Source organism: Conger conger, chromosome 3 (genome assembly GCF_963514075.1).
Source record: "Conger conger chromosome 3, fConCon1.1, whole genome shotgun sequence".
Lineage (NCBI taxonomy): Eukaryota > Metazoa > Chordata > Actinopteri > Anguilliformes > Congridae > Conger > Conger conger.
In genome coordinates, this window is record NC_083762.1 from 40208976 (window position 1) to 40232500 (window position 23525).

Genomic DNA, 23525 nt, shown 5'->3' on the forward strand with positions numbered 1-23525 from the left:
TCTGTATGAACCCTTGAATCATCATCACTGTAAAAGCTGTATTAAAAGTTTATTTTGCCATGAAGGGCCTATCAGACCTTGTGGAGTTGAACAAAACCGGCTTTGGGAAAAATGCCAAGTGTAGCATCTTCAGCAAGGTTTCTGGGAGAGATGAGAGCCAAGGCAGCATCTGCCTATACATGCAAATTAGCAATTACAGGAAAAAGGCAAAAAACATTCATACAAACTAGAGTAGCATACCTGAAAGACGACTTTATTAATGTGGATTTACATTAATCCTTTAAATATCTAATGGATATATATAATCATAAATAATTCGACTATATTGTGCATGGATACAAATACTGTAAATTAAATATATTAAACCATATAGTAAACCATTTTAACAATGCGTCTAATAAGTAGCTAACCTTAGGTCTATAATAATCTATCACTCAACTGTCTCTTCAAATGGAAGCCATCCATATTCTCAAATCACAGCTGCATTCTGCTGGATTATACAAACGGATCAACACTAATGCGCATATTCATACAATTCCGCAGAACCAAAGATCTTTAAAGATTACGATATAGGCTCCTTACATGTTTCGTATTATCCAGTGTACATATCAAATTAATCGAAATGAAATTCAGCTAATAAACAGAAATATTCAACATTTGACGTCAAAACCATCAACCGTGCAGCAACGTGGTTCAATTCAAACATTTTCGTTTTATATTTTTTAAATTAAAACACTGTTTTCCGAGCAAAGCTTTCAACAATACCATTTTTAATGATGTATAACATTTAGGCCTAGGTAGCTACATAATTATATCTTATCCTTACAATTATGTGGGTGATCCCGGAATGCTCCGGAAGTAGTAGCAGCTTGTCGCTTTGATTGCAAACGGGCTGATTCATTGCTGATGCTAGAACGGTTTACACGGGACATTACATTTTCTTCTGATACGTTTTAGGAGTAACGCTAACGTTTACGCTATATACCAGGTAATGGAAGCAATCATAATTTTATACGGTGGTGTTTTTCTTCTGAATCGTAAAATAGTAGTCGAGAGTTGAAACTGGTGAGGAACAAACGTAGCTTGCTAGCAATGTGTAACATTTTTAGCCAGCTCAAATAGCCAAACAGGGCCTTGCTATCGTCGTTATCTCGCTAGCTAACTGATGTTACAGCACAAGGTAACTTTACTGTGTTCTGTTGGTTAGATTTAGTTAGCTAGCTTTGTTATTTGTGTAGCCTAATGTAATATGGCTAGGGCAACGTGTGGCTGCATGTATCGATTAGTTTGGTCAGAGGCTATGAACTTCTTGTTTAGCCAGTTGGCTAATTTAGTAACGTCACCAAGCTTAAGTTTTACTGTCAGTCTTGTTCATGAGTCGTTCAGGTGTAGCTGGCTTTGACTAACTTGCTAGTTCATGAAGCATCTACTCAACCATAGCTAACATTAGCTGAAAAAGAAACGTGCTTAGTTGGCGTTAGGTTGTCAAACTACCGGCATGCTAGCTAGCTGCTAAAGCAGGAGCGGTAATTCATTGTCACCGATATGTAGCTAACTAACGTTAAATTGCTCGCTAACGTTACTATATACCTGGCTAGCTAGCGATGTTATCTCGCTAACATCCGAAGCAACATTGACTGGTTACGGCTAACATATGAACCTGTCGCACTGGCTAGCTAACTTAGCTGCTTTGAGAGTAAAACCGATGTGTTTCTGGTTAGAATTTTGCTATGGCATCATGGCTACCTAGCTAGCGTAGTAGCTGGCTAGCTGTCAGCACAAACTACTCTGCAAATTGCATCTTGTCCCCCGCTACAACTTCGCTAATTAGCTAACTATAGCTAGCTGGACAGCGCATACCGTTACATGTTCGAATTTAACGCCAACAGTTGAAGTTGAAGACGCGTAACAGCTACCAAATTCAGTTTTTCTAAGTTAGCTAACGCTAGCACATGACACTTTAATACTTAATACTTTTTTCTACTTTAACCAGAACGAATTAGCTAGCCAGATACTGAATATCGAATTTCGGCTTTCTAAAGAGCACTTTGGGATGACCTGACTATGAAGTTAACGATCAATTTTCAGTGTAACGTCAGTTAATTTTATGTCGCTTATAAATGCGCATTGGAACAAATGACAAGATTAGCCATTAGTTGCACAACAACGTAGGCCAACTGAGGAATTGCTGAGTTGTCCTCCAGCATTCCCCATTGTTGGCAATCCGCACGAAAAAATTGGTGTGATTTTTCTTTTTTCCCAAAATAAGTTTAAGTCAAAATGGATTGTAACTTAGACCGTATCTCGTTATCTTTTTGTTGTTGTACGATATATGTTATGACAGAGTATAGACAATTCATTTACACGTGTTGCCTTTGCAGTTAACAGTGAGTTAGCATTTAAAAAAATATATACATCCAAAACCTTTTTTTAAAATCTTGATTCATTAACAAAAGAGTAAAGGTATGCTTTGATGAACAAATCATAGGTACATCTGTCTTGTTGCTATGCTTTGTTCATCAAAGCAGACCTTTACTAATTTTGTTATCTGCTATAATATGTTTTCTTTTGGGGGGTCAAGTTGATCAACATACGATTTCATCAAAATCAGTGTATAAGAGTCTAATTAAATTTGGCTTTAATATTAACCTGTTCTCATACTGTTCTCATACTGTTAGTGTTTTTTTTTTTTTTTAATTAATTGAAAGCACTTACCCATGAAGAATTTACAAATCTCACCTGACCAGACTGTTTATTTCTATTAGCACTAATGCTGTTCAGATTACAGTTATTAATAACTGAGATAGCTAATAACTATTAATAAACATTATTTTCATGCGTGGCCACTTGACTTTGTACAGTCTGTTTCAGTCTAGAGTACAAATGTGAATATGTCCCATCTTGTTGGGATATGTAGTCTTGACGAGCTAGTCCCTGACAGCTGATTCAGTGAAGAATGATCCAGAAATATCACTCTACTGCAAACTAGGGCAGGCTAGAAAAAAAAAAACATGCACACACAAAGAAAAAATGTTTGTTAATTAGAAAAGGAAGACAGAATCTTGAATTAGCATGTGGTGTTAATTAACAGGAAGTCTGATGCCGTCTTGTAATTACCACCAATATTTTTGACGTTTAAAGACTGGAGGTGAGTTGCATGCATAGTTGTGCAGAAAGTTTTGAGTGTGAGAACTGTGCGTGTTTTCCACAGAAGCATGGACAGACTGCTGCGGCTTGGGAGTGGGATGCCAGGACTCGGGCAGGTATGCTCTCCATTTTGTTGTCTATTTCCATTCCTTAATCTGGTTTAAACCAAAGGCTTAAGCAGCAAAATGTAATGGAAGGGAAGACTCAACAGATAAATGTAGTAAGAGGAAAACTAAACTGACATCACACGTGAACACACCAACATTAGATTCAAATTTATATACAGGCTCAGAGCACACAGTTCATCGCTGTACCTAACATAGTCACTTACTCTTTGTGTAGTGAGGAATCGTATTAATCGATCAAAATCCTGACCCTGCCACTTCTAGCACTGGAGTCCCTTTAGGAGCATTATAATCAAGCCTGGGTTCAAATAGTATATGTTTTGGATTCAAATACTTTTCTCTGTTTGACTAAGCTTGCCTGGTGTATTGGAACAAATTCAATTATCCCGAAAGTGTGAACCCCACCCATTTTCTCCTCTGCAGGCTCAAATGCACCAGGCAAAATCAGTAGAGCACATTATGTTAATCCAAAACAAATACTATTTGACCCAGGTCGGCATATAATTGTCCCCCACCCGATGAAATCAGGGTTTGTTTATCCGCCTCAAGGAGGCGATGATGCCATTATAACTTTGCTCATTGCTGGTTGGACTGACCATCAGCTGATGTTAGCTGCAATCGTTTTTAGTACTGAGTCACACGTCTAGCATGTATTAGTAATTAATTTATTTCACGTTGAAATATTTATTTATTTTAGCCATCATGAAATTGTTGGGCTACATGTTAGTCCAGAAGAGATGTGGGCGAGCTACACGGTTTTGCTTGCAGTGTTTGATTGAATAACTTTGCTAACTTGGCTAGCTAACTAAGATGTAGCCTACTGTGCACTGCCAAGATTTAACCAGTTTTAATTGCCTTCAGTTTCTGAATTATATAGCTAGTTAGCGAGTTTTAAAAATATTTTCATATGGGAAATTACAGAACATCCTTGGGGTATTGTAGCTTAGTTTAGAATATAGCCAGGACGATGTAAAACCATTGACTGTAGAAAAAATATGGACCCAAGTGCCTGTGAGTTCGCCCACTGATTATTCATGGGCTTCTGGAAAGTGTTTTGAAACTGTATGTGCCGCCATGTTCTCCAATTTGGAAAGAAGAAGCCCTTATATGAGCGTGAAGTCCGCTGAATACGGCTCCTCTTCTAAGCATGTGGCAGTTATGCAAACTGCCTCAGATTCGTCCACAAAGTATTACTACCTATATTGGCCTAATAACTAAATAGCTTAAAGAATATCACCATTGAAAGTGGAAACGCCTATACTGGAGCCAAACGTGGTAGCCCTACTGAGCAGTGGCTCTCTACAAGACCATGAAATGAACCTGAAAAACCAAGTCCGGGTTTGGCCGCTTGTTTATATTGTTTAATTTCCACAAATCGTGAGCATTTATTTTATTTTTTTCCTGGCAAAAAAACAAACACATGCACAATCATAATCAGCAGGCCAAACTGTTAATTTTATTAGGCTTTAGAAAAGTAAGCAAGTTGCTAACCATCATTGCTGAGGCAACACCCGCTGTGAAGTGGATTTCTTATTCTTTGCTAAAAATGATAAAAGCACCAAACCAGTGATGATGCAAACACCAAACCATCAGTGCTGTTATTAATATATTATCGTTATGTATTTGCATTGTAAATTGCTATGGATTCGGGATGTGACAAATCTCAATCAACAAATTAATCGTTACCATCCCAATTTGTACCATGAACAATGTAACCCATACTGTTGATGACCACTAGGGGTCATATCTTATAAAAACACAAATAAAAGAGTAACCTACTGACAATAATTCCATTTTCAAAATTTGTTTTCGGCTTAAATAGTTTTTTTGTCCACATTGTAAGTCAGATAATAGCCTAATTGGCAGATTAAAGATTTACATTTTCATTGACATCATGCTCGCAGATGTCTGTATTCAAAGCTGTGTAGGTTGCGTCCAGGCATGCTGGTCGATCGGATGTCAGTTTTTAAAATGCATCTGTTAAAATGATCATTCTTTGTGTTTTCATCCCTCTTCCCTATGGCTTCTGCCTGAAAGACTTGATTGGCATGAAATGTGCCCAATCTGTTGCTATTGAGAACTTTGTTACAGACAGGGTTGTGCACTCCAAATTCCGTTGTCACGTTAATGTCCAATATTTGCGTGATATGCACTAACATGTTACAGTAACACTGTAATGGTGACGACACGATAAATCTGGTTTATTTTAGGTAGGGAATCTGACGGAAAATGGTGAACATATAAAAATGAGATTTTTTACAGTTACCATAGTCAACTGGTCTAATTTACTTTTATGCCAATAGTTTCTATTCCATTTGGCTTATATTTTTATGTAACAGTAAACTTTGCCAATGCATTTGATTTTATATGGCACGGGGCAATCTCTGTGATGACATGATTAATGTGGTCCATTTAAAACAGGGAATTTTCGTTTTTCAATATTCGATGGATTTCAGGATTTATTTTATATCAACAAGTCTACAAGATTGTAGAAGTAGTTAAAGCTACTCGGTCCTGGAAAATGTAGGTAAGCTGCCTCTGGCCAACATTAGATAAACATTAAAAAAACTTTGTATAGTGATTGCATTATAATTAATTTATACTCAATTAAAAAAGTTTTAGTAAAATTATGAACCGTGGTTACACGTAATTATAGCCTTTATTTTTCAGCTTGTCTACTTAGTAATGTCACATGCAACATTTCTCCAAGGATGTTTTATTTGTTATTTGCTTTATTTGCAACATTGTTATTTATATACGGCATAGTGGGAAGTTACGTTCTGTTTGCCGGTAGTTTGTATCTGCATGTTGCGAATGCTCTGTGAACGTTAAAACGCCGTACAATAAGCTATAATTGAACCACAGCTACAGATTTAAACACAACAGCAATTCTTTTAAGAATTGGATTGTAACTCAAAATATTACTACATAGGCATTTGCATGATGACTTTGCCAGGTTCTGCAATCTCCTACGTGCATTCATCAAGAGCAAATGCCACTCCACAATTTTAGCCAACTACTTCACGTTAGTCCACTGTTTATGAATGAAAAGCTTAGCTTATGTGTTCATACTACATCAGGCATGAAGTAATTGTACCCCACCTAGTAAAATCGGAGGTGGCAACCGTGCATGGGGGTGGGGGGGGGGGCAACATGTTTACTATTTGCTTGTTTGCTGTTATGACCCGCCTACCTGGGGTTATGGGAAAGGGGGTGTGCGTCATATGATGTAGGAAATGACTGGTATGAAAACTCCCACTTGATGAAATGCTGCTTCAGTTATTTTAACCCCAATCTGACATTAATGGGATTACCCACAATTTATGCATTTAGGCTAAGCGCAGAATCTCACAAACTTGTGATCTCATAAATTTATGCATAGTCGAACGGTCCAAACACCGGGTTGGCTCTTTGTAGACAAGGCTGTATGTTAATATTTTGTGCACATAGCACTGGTGCTACAGAGGTTGATGGTTTCATAGCAAAAATGTAGCATGAGTATAAAATGTGTTACCATCTCTTAAAAAGAACCGCAAGTAGTGCAGTTCATCACTTAAATGGGTATATGACTGGCAAAAGACATTAATACTGCATACAGGGCACACAAAATCCATAACCTTAACAAGAAATGTTTTCAGAAACATTTTCTTTATTTGCTCATAATGGTAAACTGTAGGGACATAACTGTATAAAATTAATCTATTACGCTTCAATTAAGCAGTGCAAATCTCAGTAAATGTATATGATCATACAAAGAATATTATTTATATTACATTTAAAAGGTGTGTAAATCACTAATAAGAGGACAAAACCACCCAGAAAACCTGGGAAGCGGTGTAACAACTAAAAACCATTATCCAAAAGATTAATTTGATCTTTCACAGAATGTAACAGCTTAAAGTCAATACAAAACCAGCAATATTTACAAACATACCTCCTAACATTTAAACCAATAACTTGTGCGTGAGTGTGCCTGCTAGCTTGTCTGTTGGCCACTTTTTCCTATTTGGCCTTCCTATTTGGCCATTTCACTGCTACCTGGCTAGGGTTGAGTTTCTCCAATGGGCAGCCTTCCATGCTGATACAGATTAAGTCTTCAGCAGTGGAGGCATGAGCAGAGGAGATTGGCTTCACAAGAAGTATTCCAGCCAAGTGCAGGAAGTTATGAAAAACATATAGTAACTATATAGACGTAACCATGTCAACCTGAATTTATATTTATGTATTCCTCATACCTCAAAATCTGTACGATATGGCTCTTGGTGAGGAATGTCTACCGCAGCCCTAGGTTTGACTTGTCTGCGAAGGTGGTCCTGATGAGGGGCTTTAGCTGCTGCCAGTCCTGATGGACCTGGTCAGGCTGGCATCTACTACTTTGTCAATAGTGATACAGGAAGAGAGATTAGGGGAGGGAATAAGGTATGGGGACATTTAGAATGTGAGAAATGTAAATGTATTTTATGTATTTTAATTAATCTATAACATCTAATCTTGGTCGTACTTCTGTACTTCAATCCATACTGAGAATTTGAAGTATTGCCTATATCTTCTCAGTTTTTGAGAAGGTTGCCAAAATGTTATATGCCATAGTCCAGTTGTGCACCTTGACTCTCTGGCCATGCATCATGGTTGAATATTCAGAGGCAGTCAACTCCACCTTCCCCTGACTGACTCAGCAACCAGCTGAAGCGCGATCTCATCTCTTCTCCTGCAATGTCAACAGCTGCCACGTGGAGATTACTGAACACCGTCAGCCAAGGGAACTTTCCCTTTCCGTGCCATACCCTGAAAAGCATGTTCACGACAATGCAAATACCAATAACTGAACTGAAAAATATTTTCTGTTATTTGCTATTGTATCACACCTGGAAGGCTGAATACTCTCTAACATCTCTCATAGCTTTGGCCTCAACGTCGTCCCTTCCATTTCAGCCACTGTCCTCTGTAGTTGGGTAGGATCAAGCCATTTCCCTGTAGGATCCGGCTAAGGCTTCCAAGTCCTGCAAAAACATCTGCCATAAAGTGACTGAAGGCGCGGAAATCTGCACGCTACATCTCACACTTCATCTAAAAAATAACTTCACAGATTGCGGCAAATTACATCATTTCTTGAAACAACATGGTTAAGAAAAGATTGAGCAGCTCGAAGCAAGCATTTCTTTTGAAATGGATTGCCTTATTAGGCCTTCCTTTCACATCAGCAGAGGGAGAGGGTGCGGATAGGTGATTCATGTGCTGGAGGGTTGCAGCATTCTGACCGCTGCCCTGTTCATCCTGTCCAGCTGGTTTGAGTAGTGCATGCAATGCCTCTTCAACATGAGGAATCCAGCGTGTGCCTTTGACAGTGGAAGGGTTAATGATGTTGACTCCCAGCATTTCAATATATACAAAAAGGTGTCACTCAACAAAGAAAGGTCCAACGCCCATTTCTGTTTGAGTTCTTAGCGAAGAGGTAGAATTGATGTGGAGACTGTATTTGGTACAGAAATGGGCGCTGGACCTTTTTTTGTTGAGTGACACCTTTTTGTATATATTAGCCTTGACTGTCTTCCTCCAGCAGTGCTCTCTGTGTAAAGGTAGAGTTATCGATAGGGAACGTTCTAGGTCAAATGAACCATGATGTGGGCAGATGGAGTCCTATGTCGGTGTTTAAAAATAATGAAATACAAAAAAAGGGGTCAAATTTATCGGCTGCCCATCGTCCTTGATTATCGATATACAGTGCAGTCCATAAGTATTTGGACAATGACACTGTCCAAATACTTACGGACTGCACTGCAGATATGGTCAAAATTCATACTATAAATCTGCCCAATATATTGTTTCTTCAATATGTGTCAGGCTCTACCTCGAGCTTGGATCCAAAATTGCGTTGCTGAACCAAAACTTGTTCGCCGCAATGTAATGCGGGCAATAATTAGCTCGTGAAATGCGTTGGAGCCATCGCTGCCTTTGGAGAAACTTAGACCTGCCCCCTCAGAAGTGTATTTGTTTCTGTGGTGACTTGAAAGTCTTGATTTTTATTTATTTATTTATTTATTTGGAGGGAATATTTGGCAGTCATAGCGAGTGGTGACAGAGGCAGTGGTGAGATCACACTCGGAATCCCAGAGGAGACTCCCTAGTTCTGGGGAGCAGGAAGCTGGATGCCATGTAAACATTTGTCAGAACCGCTTAATGTATATAGCTTCAATGCTGCATCAATATGCTTTGTGTTTAAACCCTAATAAAAAGCAGAACATTTTAATTGTTCTCCATTATGCTATTCAGTGTGATCACTTGTAATTAATTGCCTTACCAGGCAAAGTGGCAGATGAGATGAGACCATTTTAATACAAACAAGGTGTGTTTAGGAGTTCAAGAACTTTATATATATATGTGTGTGTGTGTGTGTGTGTGTGTGTGTGTGTGTGTGTGTGTGTGTGTGTGTGTGTGTGTTTGTGCGTTCCTATTCATGACTTATTTCTTTATTTTTTTGTAATTGTGTGTCCGATGGAAGTCTTGCGGGGTGGAAGGTTTGATGGAGGGCAGCTTAGAGACACAATTATTGTTTAATTCTGTGTGTCATGCTGAATGAGAATGTAAAAAAAGAAGTTAAAGAACATCAGCGTCGTCTTAACAAACAATTTATTTTTTAAAGAGCCGGCTCTTTTAATCAACTCTCTTATCAATTGACCATCGTTGATATGAACCCAAACTAAAGCAAATGTCAGAAGCCTTAAATACCTTGAAAACATTTGCTTTTCATTCTCATAGCTAAGGAGATGTGAGATGTTAATTAGTGGCACCGTTGTTTTTCCGCGAAGCTCTGCGCTCTGCGGACTCTAGCAGGTTTTTCATTACAGCATCTGGAAAAAGGAGATCGTGGGGGAGGGCCGGTGCCGTTGGGGAAGAAGAAGAAAAAAAAACGTAGCTCGTCTAGCAAGGGTTAAGGCCGCATGAAAGAATTCATTCCCAGTTTAATGACCTCGCCTTGCTGGGTACGGACGACGGGGAACATGCTCCTGACTTGTACTGAATTTGCCAATTAACACCTCCGATAACAGACTGCCTCTGCACACCACAGCGGCAGCGCAGAGGAGCACCTCCCATGCACTTTGTTTTTCACTCTCCTCTCCCTTACCATTCAAAACTTCAATTTCTGCATTCAAATGGAAATCGGACAGGGCTTGCGCCATCGTCGTCCGCGAGCAAGCCAGGGCCGCGAACACAACAAGGCTGCGGAAAGATACCGAGCCTTTGTTTTCAGTCTCACATTGTTAGTTTTTCTTGTCGACGAGAGCTCTGTTTCCCCAGAGGCAAAGTTTTAAAATTAAGGATACATTAGTCCTGTTCTTCTTTTTTTTTCTTTTTTTTTTTTTTTTCTCTTAATTTCCTTCCATGGATCTTTGTGTACTTCTTGGGTGTTCTATTTTCACACATGTCCATATGGCCTTGTGTAGTTACAATTAGAACTGAGCCTGGTTTCCAAGAAACACTCCTCAATAATACACTCTCAGTCTTTTGTTTCACGGTTGAAGGCATGAATCGAAGGCAGTTCATGCTCTCTTTTGATTAAATTAGGTTGCGGCCTTACCAAACCTCGTACCGGAGCGACGTTTGCCACGGACACCGGATTTTAACATTAGCTTTTGTCATAGAATGTACCACAATAGTCTCTCTGCACTTCTACACTTTTCAGCTCATGTTTATCAGACTACTAAACAACACCTCAGAAGGGTGTGAATTTTCCAACACCTGGTGAAAATCGCTGTGGGGTTTTTTTTTTTCTCCTTGGAGTCCCTTTTACAGGTAGAAGCCGCTTTGCTCGCGGTCCTTAATGATTTGGAAATACTGCGAAATCAAAACCGTTGGTTTCCGCGTGACAGGGGCACATCTACAGCACACGAATGTTTCAAATGCTGAAGAAACAAGGGTTATAATTAAAACAGACCCTTGCACACCAACGCAAATGCACAGTAAAACAAATAATGGTGGTGAATCCATGCTCACACACTAACACTCAGGTTCACAATTCATTAGCAGGTATTTTAATAAAATATAATAATCAAAGGATGGCTAAATAATTGATACCAGTTCACACCATGGGACAGGTGAGGTAATCTATCTAATTGTGTTAACAAATTTGCCAAGAAGGACTGAGAGGGTAACACATTGAGCTGTTAACAGTGTACTGTTACGATGGCAAATGCCTTGTCTTAACACTTTGTCAACATAACACTCAAGTGCTCTGAAATGTTGTTTGGGGGGTCCTATAATCTCTGGAAACCACTTAATTTCTTTTTTCCTCCTCCCTCCATTTGTTTTATTTCCTCATAGTTTATCAGAGCAATGCTTTTGTTGTCCCTTTTTGGCGGCTGTACACTTGTGCTGCAGACATGTCCTGTACATGAACCCTGTTACCGAGGTTCGCTAACCAGTCCAGCTATTTATTCAGTGCTAAGGAACCATCTGGCTCAGGCAAAGTTGAAAGCTATTCTAGTGGACCTTTTTTTTTTTTTCCCGACTGATGCCTCCTCACTTTAGTGGGTGGATAAAGCTTCATTAGTGCGTTGTCTTTCTGCTCCAAGCTGCAGGAGAGCTTTGTATTTGTCTAAAAGTGTACCAATCTTCATGATTATTTTTAAAAATTATTATTATTTTTTAAGTAATGAATTGGTTGGCCTACATTGGAATCAATAATCACTAAGCTGTTTGTTTAAATTTGGACTGGGCCCCAGAATGTTGAACCTAAATGGCAGTTCAGGAAAGTGGTTAATCTAGGTCGCAATTACTGACCGATACATGACACACTACTTGCAAAGTTGTTAAAGGTACAATTGGTAAGATTTTTGTCTTAAAACATTATTACAAGACCAGTGTAAATCCCTTCCTATCATTGAAAGAGGCTCACTGGCACGTTGACTGTCTGTGTTTTTAGTCCTTAAATTTGAGTTTCAAAATATGCAGTTCACTCTGTGCCAAAACATCATATCGCTGTACAATAATTCAACCTCATTGGTTGAAAATTGATCTAATTGCCACAGTCCATGGCATTTCAAAGTGCAATTCAAAGTTCAAAATATAAGTCTACAACCCAATCAGAAAATCACTATTGTTCAATATTTCTTATTCAAATTCTTAATCTGAGTCCAAAGGCCTACAGACCTTTCTCTTGCAGTTTAAATTTAACATTTTTAAGGGGATAATCTGTAAAAACCTCACTGTAAATGTGACACTTCAAACATATAGCAATAGCGATCCTCTAAATGCAAGTTAAACACGAGTGTGATTCAACCAGAAAGGAACATATTGCACAGCGCGTCACTTGTACAATTACTAAGGACATGTTGCCTCTTCATTTAAGCTAAATAAAAGCTTTGGAATTGGAATTCCCATGGAATTTTGTTAGAGCCAGAATATACCTTCGCGCAAGATCATTACAGCGCAGGTTGGGAAGGAACAGGCTACAGCGAAGATAATGTTGGGTAGATAAAATCCGACCTTCTTGCTGTATGTAACGTTACTTTTTCCACTGACGGCTGACCTCCCTTACGATGGCGGTATAGGCTACGTGACTAAAATGTTGAAAATATGGGAAATTAAAACAGCTGTGCTGTAAGGTCACTTCAAATGTTTGACCAGTTCAGTTCGACAAGTGGTATTGCCAGCTCTCTCAGTAAACAAACATCAGAATGGGGGGAGGGGCAAATGCAATCTAGGTTACATTTACCATGGAATGATTGTGCCTGGTGGAGTGGTTTGAGTATATCTGAAACTGCTGATCACCTGAACTTTTCACACAAAACAGTCAAAACAGAGTTTACAGAGAATCCTACAGAATGCAAAAAGCATCCAGTATGCAGCAGTTCTGTTGGCAGAAAGACCTTAATCATGAGAGGTCAGAGGAGATTGGCTGAAGCTGACTGGTTTAAGGCGACAGTAACTTAAATAATCACACGTTACAACAGTGGTATGCAGAAAAGCATCTCTGAACACATGACACATTGAACCTTAAGTGGATGGGCTACAGCAGCAGGAAAACCAATAAGTCCAAGAGGACTAAAATGCCTAATAAAGTGGTCACTGAGTGTACATGCACAATATGAGTCAATATATCTGTCAAGTGGCAATGGGATTTGATCTCCACACAATGTCTATGTGTGAAGGCACCAAAGGCAACGTGGCACCTTGCAGTAGGTGATCAGACCCACTAGGATACAAAACAATTATTTTAGCACATTTCTCCAATGTGTACGCACACTCGTACGACCATAACAAGAGATAATTATGAAGATATGCATTTGGAAAAATGTGCAAAAACATTTATCAGCGCGCGGCAATGGTACCGAATATCTGGACACGGGGAGGTGGGGGGGGATGTAAAATTTATTTTGCTTGATTTTGATTTGGTGGAAGACAAATAGCCAGAGTATTTTCTTCACAGCTTTATCTACCTGGGGACATGGAGTGCAATTCTCTCCTGCCATACCTGTGACAGCTACCTGCAAAGCGTTCCCTGCGCCCTAATATGCAAGTTATCTTTAGATGCGGCGCTGCCATTGTCGGAGAGGTTGTTTGCTTTGTTGATTTGCTCGTCATCCCTCCGGAGTTTTTCTTTCACACCATCATTAGAATTGCATGGATAATTGGGGAATGGAAGGGAAAACGACAGCGGATTGCGTCACCGGTTAGCCCCTCGCCGGCTTGTTAGCCGAGCCCCTCCGACAGGATGAGGGGAGACGGAGAAGGTTTTTTTTTTTCCCGCCTGTAAGCGTTCCTTTCTCGTCTTCGAGCTCCCTCCTCGATATTCCGCCCGGTTTTTCTGCGATATCACCGATGGAAAAGGGAAGTCTGGGCAGCTGGTTGGGTTCTCAGGAACAGTGTTTTAATTGTTTGCACTCAACTCACTGCTTTCATATGGGCACTGAATGTTTGAAGAAAGCTGTACAGAATTTTGGTGGCCATGGAGAGTGGAAAAACGTGAAGGCCTGTTCGACGCTGACATTTGTGGCTCTAAATTAGTGTGAACGCCATATCACGGTGCTGTAGATTGGGCCTATAATGTGCAATAATCCTGGTTGTTTAAACGCACCCAGTTTTTCTTCCTCAATTGTTGCTGGCCAGTGAGTGTTCCAGTTGTTTGCTTGTGTTCCACATCTGGTGATATCTGAGGAAAATAATTATTCACATTTTAATTATGAACCACTGCCATGTAACAGGAATACCACTGGAAATTTATTCAGCGCGTAGCATCAAGCACCTCCACCAGAATAATGTATGTTTTTAGTGTAGCATTCACCATTGTACGGTTACCCAATGTGAATTTAATTTTAAACACTGCCAGGACTTTGCTTGCTCATAGCTCGCCGATGACTTCAGGCGGTGGCTCACTCTGCTCTTTGTGTAATAGAGAAGAGCCTTGTGCCAGTTTTTGAAACAAACAGGGATTTAACCGCTGCGCCTGTGTGTCTTTTCCCAGGGTCCCCCCACAGACGCCCCAGCTGTGGATACAGCTGAGCAGGTGTACATCTCTTCGCTGGCGCTGCTCAAGGTAAGGAGGGAGGCCGGGACGGCGACGCCCAAACAACGTAGTTTCTGTTTAGTTAGGGAGTCCTCAAAGCCGCACGTTTCGGAGATTGCACACGCACAACATTCTGTCCCATCCTATCAGCGACTTCACTGAAACGACCAGTTAACCGACTCAATAAAATAACCGCGGCCAGGTTGAGGCACGGTTAAACGTAGGCCGGTGTAAAGGCGGCATATGCGAACATGACTAAAACCGCACGCGCGTTTTACTAAAACAGCCAGCCGAATGCGGGCCGGAGGCAGCAGGGCGGACGCGTCGGTCGCCGGCTCCGCGCGGGGAGAGCGGCGTAAACACCCCGCGAGGCTGGACAGCAGCTTTCTCCGCTCGTCTTCTTGGTCCAGGATAAATAAACAGGTTCGGGTCAGAATCCCTCCGCGCCTCGCACTCGGCGCACAACAGATGCAGCGGCGAAAGCGGGCGATGGAAAGGCGGCGGCAGAGATCATTCCGGATGCATTTTCCAGCGGAAGTCCCTTTTAACCGTGTAAATTAAAGCGGGAGCCTGTCCATGTGTTTGCATTTGCAGGTCCGCCAAATTTATGTTCTCTTCAGATGATTTTTAGAATGATTCACGGTCGTCTCGACGCGTGCGATGAGCACATCCAAAAAGTCTGGTGGAGAGTAAGAGGGGAATCCCCTTTTGTTTTGTCGTCACATTACTTCATTTTTTGGGAAGGATGTGTTTAAAGTGCGGCCCCCACACACACACACCTTTCTTGTGAGAGTAACTTCCTTTTACAGCTGAAACAGTCCTGCTATAACTGCTCAGCAGTTGAGCCATTTGTTGGCCTTGATTCCAGAAGGAGAAGGTTTCGGACCACGTGATTGGACCATCTGAAACGGCAGACAAGGCAGGATTCAGAGCCCACCGTCTGGTCTGCTGTAGTAGGCTCATCCTACACTCGTCTTAGGACACGTAATTAGTGTTATTAGCGGTGTCCACCTGCCACATTATAAGCATTAGCCTTCCAGGTTCAAGTGTTTACAATCAGACCAAACGGTTATGGTTCAGATGAGAGGTATGATATGCATTATTTATGATAAGCAGTTTCCAAATTAAGGAAAACTTAATGTTTTTATACTGAATAGTCTGATATGAATCTGAACTACGGACTGACTGAGCAGGACATGAACCTGTAATTAACGCAAGCCTCCTTAGTACACGGTACATAAATCCAGGGGCTACTTTACTAGTTAGACCTGTTCGTTCAAGCCAATAGCCTGCTCCTCTATACGGCGAATCCTGTGCCTGTAACTGTATATGTGAAGCTTACAGGCATGCTAAAGAGATTTAGTTGTTCAACCAAAAACAAAAACGGGCAGGATGCATGATGCAAGTCATTTTGACTGTGATATGATTGTTGATGTCAGACATGGTTCCAGCATCTCCAAAACGGCTGTCCTCCTGGGATCTTCATGCACTACAGTCTCTAGAGTTTGCGATAAACAAAAAAAACATCCAGTGAGTGGCAGTTATGTGGGTGAAAACACCTTGTTAATGAAAAGGCGTCCGTACAACGGGCAGACACATTCAAGTTAACAGAGAGGCCGCGACTATTTATTTTTATTTATTTATTTTCATAATATATACAAGATTGCTGTGCAGAAGGGCATCTATGAATGTACAACGTGTCAAACCTGAATCCGTGGCTTTCAGAAGCGGAAGGCCACGCCACATTCACTCCGGTCAACTAGGAACAGGAAGAGGAGGCTACAGTGGGCACATCATCACCAAAACTGGATGATTGACGATTGGGGCAAATGTTGCCTGACTAATCTCAATTTCTGCTGTGACATGCACATTTTCTGGTCACAATTTATGATAAACTACATGAATCCATGGATCCATCCTGCCTTGTGTCAATGATGCAGGCTGGTCGTGGTGGTGTAATGGTGTGGGGAATTTAATACCCACTGAGCGTCATGCCACAGCTTACCTACACATTGTTGCTGACTGTGCAACCCTTTATGGCCGTAGTCTACCCTTTTCCAAATGTTTTCATATGAATACGTGCATCATCTCATCTCAAGCTGGTTCTACGAACATGACCGTGACTCCAGTGACATGCGCAGTCCCCCCAGATCATCTTTGGGCCTAAAAATCTGCAGTAACTATGTGTTGCTATCGAGTCATCGAATGTTTCCAATACCTTGTTGAATCAATGCCATACAGAATTCAGACTGTTCTGGATGCAAAAGGGGTCCTACCCAGCGCTAAACCCAAAACGAGTTTGCATTCATTAAGAAACTAATTCTGCTGGGTTCATATAAAGTCAGTGATTTGGGAGCATGTTTTGGAAGAAGTGACAAGACCCAAACCATTTTTTATGTAAATAAAAAAATAAAAAAATCATAATTAGTTTTAAAGGCTGTTATCAATGGATTTATTCGTTGTCAGTGCCGTAAGCAGTTTAAGTTGAGCTGCAGTTCAGCCTGTGCTTCTGAAGACTGCTGCAGCTTGCCGTTTCTCCGTAATTTACAGAATAGACAACATTCTCTCTGATATGAACTTAATTTTTTAATGTTTTTGATTTTTAAATCATTTCTGGCTACCAAATGTTTACCAAACTTGTTTGCTTTGTGTATGCTTCCTACTACAATTGTATTATTGTAATATTAGAAAATATATGCTGCAAAAATATCGCTCAAGTTGCCAATACATGTTTAAATACCAAATGAACCACATGGTTCAGCGACTTGGGAATTGCTGGGAGGACATTTTGTGGCTTCAAGCATGCTGCTTGTCCGTTACTGAGACTCCACTTGTTCTTGGACCTTAATGCTAACCATGCTAGCCATTGGTGGATGTAGGTTCATGTATGTTGTATGCTAATGTAGTTTGTTAAACTTGTTAAAATGAAAAGTATTTTGTCAACTACTGCTTTAAAGAAGTAAATAATAAAATATTTTAATATGATTCAATGCTATTTTGAAGATTAACCCCCCCCCCCTTCCAGAAATAACCAAATGGCTAGTTGAATTCAAATGCCACTGTATTTCTCAATGAGAACCCATTGAATTTGTTGCAATCAATTTTGTAATTGGTGTATACACAAAGCAAAGCAAAAAAAACAAAAACTTTTTGTACACCCATGTCATTTTTACAGAGATTTATTAAATAAGTTTGACGGGTTGAATCCAAAATTTGATTTGCTCAGTCGAAACTCATATCCTGGGAGAAGTTAGAGACATTTGGGTTAAGTTTGCTGGTGTACAGAAATTGTCCCCTGAGGACAATAAAGATCTACTGGTCTGAACTGACCCACAAAGGGTTTTACCCACATAACCTGTCCTCTCCCGCCCCTTTATTACAGCCATTGAAAAGTCTATGAAAAACCTAATATAATTCTTTGCTTGACGCATAATTTTGATGCTGTCCTCACATCATTAACCCTCTCGTACACATAGACTGATAATATTTTGAAATGGCTCAGTATGCTTGCGGAACATTTTCATCTAATGGTATTTCCTATCCATTTGGACACAAAATACCACAAGATAAAACGGTCATTTGCATTTAATTAATCAAGCCACTTTTCTCACTTTCGATAATTTAATGCTTAATGTTAGCCAAGAATGCATGCACTTACAGTTGTATGAAAAAATTGGGCACCCCTGCTTAAAGTGTATGTTACTATGAATCTCTCAGTGAACAGAAGCTGACCCTGCCTCTACGTGATACGAAATTAAACATGACATCTTTCGGCAAATTTAAAAGCTTGATTAGTATTTATTTGCATTTATTACAGATTCAAAATAATTAACTGAAGTGAACATGGCATGTGCAAAAGTTTGGGCACCCTGTCGGTTCGTACTTAGTAACACCTCCTTTGGCAGATCTATAACAGCTTCCAAATATTTCCTGTAGCCAGCTAAGTCTCTGTTACAGCTTTTGGAGAAAACATTTTCCACTCTACATTGCAGAAAATATTCTAGGTGTCCTTGCATGCACTGCATGCTTGAGATCTCCCTGCAGATTTTCAATCGGGGACTGTGATAGCCCTGCCAGAACCTTCCATTTCTTTTGTGGGGGAGAGGCAGGGAGGATGTTTGGGTAAAATGTCTTCCTTGATTGAGTTAATGATTAAATTGACTTCAGTCCCATAGATGAAAAATAAAACCTTATCTCAATAATATGAGATACTGTATTGGTCCCTATAATGAAAGAAACCAGGCATGCAAACACTGAATGAAAAATCAAGTATAATGAGGTTTACTTTTTGTTATAATAATGTAAAAAATTCAAATAAAATTAATCACAAATTAAGTGTAATTATGATGTTCAATCAGATATATACTGATTGACATTATTAACTTCTGGTTTAAGTTAGTCTGGTATTTTTCTATTACTGTAATCCATAGATTTTAGTAATGAAATAAACTGATATGATGTCAGGAGCAACAGATACAGCTGCTATTGCTATTTGGAAATCTCTTAAGTTTCTGTAGATTTCTCATTACTAATAAGCAATTTGTCATTCCAAATGTCCATTAAGATCCACAGACTTGCAGCTGAATTTCCCAGCAACCTTCAAGCTTCCGGATACTTCCAAGTTTGGGCAGTTTCTGGTTCTTGAGATTCATTTACAATTGATTAACTGTACAACAATTAACTGCCATTGCTGGCTAATAAAATGCTAGGTGGCTAACCAGCTTTGTTTTTGACCAGGTGAGTAGAGCAAGTGCTAATCTGCATAGGTACCAAGGCTGGCTGGCGAAGTAGATGCCAAACTGAGCCAGGCAGGCATCTCATTAGCCAGCTTTCGTTATCCTGCTCACCATTTTCTGCAATAATTTCAAGTTGTGCTGTAATTGCCTTAGATTTGTCTGCTGTGCTCTACCGAAAGCTCTGAGCACCACTTGTTTTGCCTCTCTTCGCCCTTTGCATAAGTTGGTGTCATGCAAAATACAGCTGCTATCATTTTTTATTTGTATAGCAATTAAGTACACTGCAAATTTTCATCACCTCATGGAATTGTTCTGTTAGTGTCCGTTACTAAGGGCCTGGGACCTCAGGGGTGTCCAAATTCTTCCATTAATTAGCGACATAAGCTAAACACACTATTTAATGTTGGTACTGGAAAGAAGTTTTGTTTTTTTTAATCCCTAAAGAAAGTTTGAGTTTATTTTCTTTACCTTGTTTTTTTATATTGTGTGTATAAGGTTGTTGTTTTGCCCTTTGATTTATTCAATAACTTTTTGGTGCAACTTTTCAGTCCTTTGTTTTAACCTGAATTGAACGCATTGAAATTGAACTGACCCGTTTGCATTTTTATCTGTTACTATTAATGCAAGTAAAAAAAATTGTATTTCAAATTATTATAATTTTTTTTTTACTAAATATTGATGCCAGTTCCCACCATAATTAGTAATGTTGCATGCTCACTAGAGAGCAGTGGGCCACAGACAGCCTGCGTAAAGCATCTGCTAAATGTAACCGATAATAAGTATAGTAGCAGTTTTGTGTTGTATTCATGGCCCGTTCCTTGTGTTTAGATGCTGAAACACGGCCGTGCTGGCGTGCCCATGGAAGTCATGGGCCTGATGTTGGGCGAATTTGTCGACGACTACACCGTGCGAGTGATCGACGTATTCGCCATGCCTCAGTCAGGAACCGTGAGTGCTGATAAAATTAATCCATACTAATGGCCGTTTGATAGCATGTGCGGTTCATTTTGAGGATTAGTTCTCAGCGTCAAGAACGTGTAAGCCAAACTCCATTATGTCTATATCTCCATGTCTTAACCCCGGTGTTAAATGTACCGTGTAATTGAGGTCTGTCTTTAACAGGGTGTCAGTGTGGAGGCCGTAGACCCCGTCTTCCAGGCGAAGATGTTGGATATGCTGAAGCAGACTGGACGGTAATTTGAAATTTCTTGACTTCACCACTCTCTCAATTCTCTGCGTTCCCAAATAGGAATCCCAAATTGTCCATTTGAGCTCGAGGCAAAAATGGCAGCGTTTTTGCGGCCATTTTCTTGTACCGTCTTCATGCCGTTCTGCGCTTGCTTTTATCTTTGTTGTGGGGCAGCTCGGCCGCTGTACGAACGGGAACGAAATTCTCAGCGGCGCAGAAACGCTGTGTAAATTGCTTCTTGACGGACTGCTTAGCCCCATCACCGGATTAATTGATAATTGAAAGGGTAGGTATTCAATCTGAAGTGCTGAAAGGGTAAAGCTGTCAGAGCCGAGGAGTGGGAACAGGGTGATATCGAGCTTTTCCTGCGCTAAAGCACATCCCCTTAATGGTAACACTCCTTTGTCTGCTCTCCTTAAGATTTTCACCACAGCGTGTGCATTTCTATTTTCCTCATCGGGGGCCATGACGGTCCATACCCTGCTTCTCCTTCTCACGCCTGCATACGTCTCGCTCCTCCTTCTGCCCGGTCTGTATCGGTTCTCATTCCCGGCGTTTCCCCCCCGCCCCGTGTCCTCACAGGCCTGAGATGGTGGTGGGCTGGTACCACAGCCACCCCGGGTTCGGCTGCTGGCTGTCCGGAGTGGACATCAACACCCAGCAAAGCTTCGAGGCGCTGTCGGAGCGTGCCGTCGCCGTGGTGGTGGACCCCATTCAAAGCGTCAAAGGAAAGGTAATCGCCTTCGTTCCACCTTTTTTTTTTTTTTTTTTCTCCGAGGCCGTGTTGTGCTGTGTTCCCAATTCACATGGTAATGCAAAGCCTTGAAGCCCTTTATGTCGTTCTTGCGTAATAGAAAATCGGTTAAGGTGCTACGCGGTAAAAATGAATGAAGAAATGAATAAAATGAAGTATTAAAAGTTCAAAATTTGTCATTATTTCGGTGTTTAAAGCTGAAGGCAGTATCTGTGTCTGTCAGACACCACAAAAAAACAATGTTTTGGGTTCCTTCGCAGTCCCCAGTTAATGTAATGCGGGTGACTTGGGACATAGCATAATTGATGAATAAGTAATTTCCGTATGTTTCTCAATAATCTGGCAGGGCTATCTATTCTCGCAAAAGCTGTATACTTCACGTCCTCTCTGCAGAGACGTGTTTATATGACAGACGTCAGGATGCGGTTCGGGTTTCATTGTGTACACGCGGCTTCTCGAATGCACGGCAACCTGTGACAAATGTGGCATAAAATTGTTTAACTTTGCATCAACTTTTGAGAAGACTCCAACCGCCCCCCCACCCCTCCTCCCCAGCCCCCACCCCCACCCCATTTTTTCTGAAATGATTGTTAACCTTTAATTTCATTTCTCCCCTTCGCCTGGTCGCATGTCCTCCTGTATTTGGTTCCTGGCCCCATATGCCACTTTCCTATTTCCTGCCTGCAGACAGCAGGGAGCAGCTCTATTATCACCTTCTCAGAGCTGTCTCTAAATGTGAGAGGCAATTCGATTTCACTTGGCCATGGGGAGGAGGAAAAGGAAATGCAGCACAACACAGAGAAATTGGCTCCGAGCTCCCCGTATCAGAGCAAGGCTGCGGGGTAGCTGTGTTCCTGCACGTTTCGCCCAGGAATTATCCCGACCGCTTTTTAAACCAGACGCGCCTCCCGTTTTCGAGGCGCGCGCCGGTCCAAATGTACAACAGTGACTTTCTTTTCTTTTTTTTCTTTTTCTTCCTCTTGACTGAAAATTGTAAATTGGCGTAGTTTATGCGTGCAGCCGCTCTCGGTTGCCGAGCTACGTGTTTGTTTGGTCCGTTTAGGCATACGTACGTGAAATATTGACTGAAAACGGTTCCGCCACTCCACCGAGATGCGTGGAATGTACGGCAAGACGCTTCCCGCGCGTCTCCTTCAGCCGTTTTTTTGCCTGCTGGGTGTACGCCCCTATTTGGCAGTTCCGTGCCTTTTTGGGTTTCATCAGGGCTTTTATCGGTGGATTTGGTGTTAGAACGGAGAGAATCCGAGCGCGTTGCACCGCCATGAATTAAACATGAGCCGAAAGCAGGGATCCGTGGGCCTGACTTTTCGCACTGCATTCTCAATGAGTGGCACGTTGGCCTGCCGTGGCTGCCTGCTAGTTTAATTGAGATTATAATCGCGTAACATGACAGCCGCCTGTTTTCTCTTTTTTTTTTTCTCCATATTTCCTTTCTTTATTGTCGTGTAGTTCCTTGCGCAAAATGTCAACATTTGTTTACTGAGCCGAGAAGAATCGTTTTCACAGCACAACACGTATGGGAATTGCGAATTGGTGAAATATCACCCATATGTTCTTTTTAAGAACCCTACCTGCAGAATTATTCGCGTCTAACACCGTTGGAACGGTATCGATTTTAACTGACGTCGCACTGATTCACATTCGGATATTCACAGGCTTTCAAAAATTACTGCCTTATTTAGATTTAACAGAATTACCGTTACTGGTTATTAGCTTGTATTTTATGGAAAGTTAGCTAATAAAATTGCAATGCTCTTTTCCGTAATTTTGGCCTAAGCTTCCTGTGCAGATTTCAGAGCTGTAGCAGTGTCTGAGTTGTGTGAGAAACAGCGTGCCATTCTGACCTTCTTACAGAGAAGTGCTGAAGACGGTTGAGAGATTTTTTTTATTTATTTTTATGTGGAAAATCTCTAAGGAGAGCAGAGGAAAAGTGCGCACACTCCATGGCACCGCTCTTCTTAAGCTAAAATTGATGTTTTATAAATAATTTCAACGTTACAAACATCAAAAGCCACAATCAGGGCGATTCACTGATATTCATTTGGCATAA

The 23525-nt window shown here is 40.8% G+C and overlaps 1 protein-coding gene across 4 annotated transcripts in view; it reads left to right on the forward strand.

Annotated features, from left to right (window-relative positions):
* The first annotated feature begins 842 nt into the window (after window positions 1-842).
* The window catches only part of psmd14 (proteasome 26S subunit, non-ATPase 14), a 31264-nt gene continuing 8581 nt past the window's right edge, over window positions 843-23525 (forward strand). Inside the window, exons 1-6 of one of the 4 annotated variants that reach the window (XM_061236617.1) lie at window positions 843-988; window positions 3212-3263; window positions 14734-14805; window positions 20340-20459; window positions 20634-20704; window positions 21283-21433. In XM_061236617.1, coding sequence (XP_061092601.1) covers window positions 3216-3263; window positions 14734-14805; window positions 20340-20459; window positions 20634-20704; window positions 21283-21433 — 462 coding nt within the window. In that variant the 5' untranslated portion in view covers window positions 843-988; window positions 3212-3215. Of the gene's footprint in view, window positions 1066-1158; window positions 1181-3211; window positions 3264-14733; window positions 14806-20339; window positions 20460-20633; window positions 20705-21282; window positions 21434-23525 lie in introns of those variants that run through there. The other 3 variants (XM_061236618.1, XM_061236619.1, XM_061236620.1) reach the window with 3 other exon arrangements.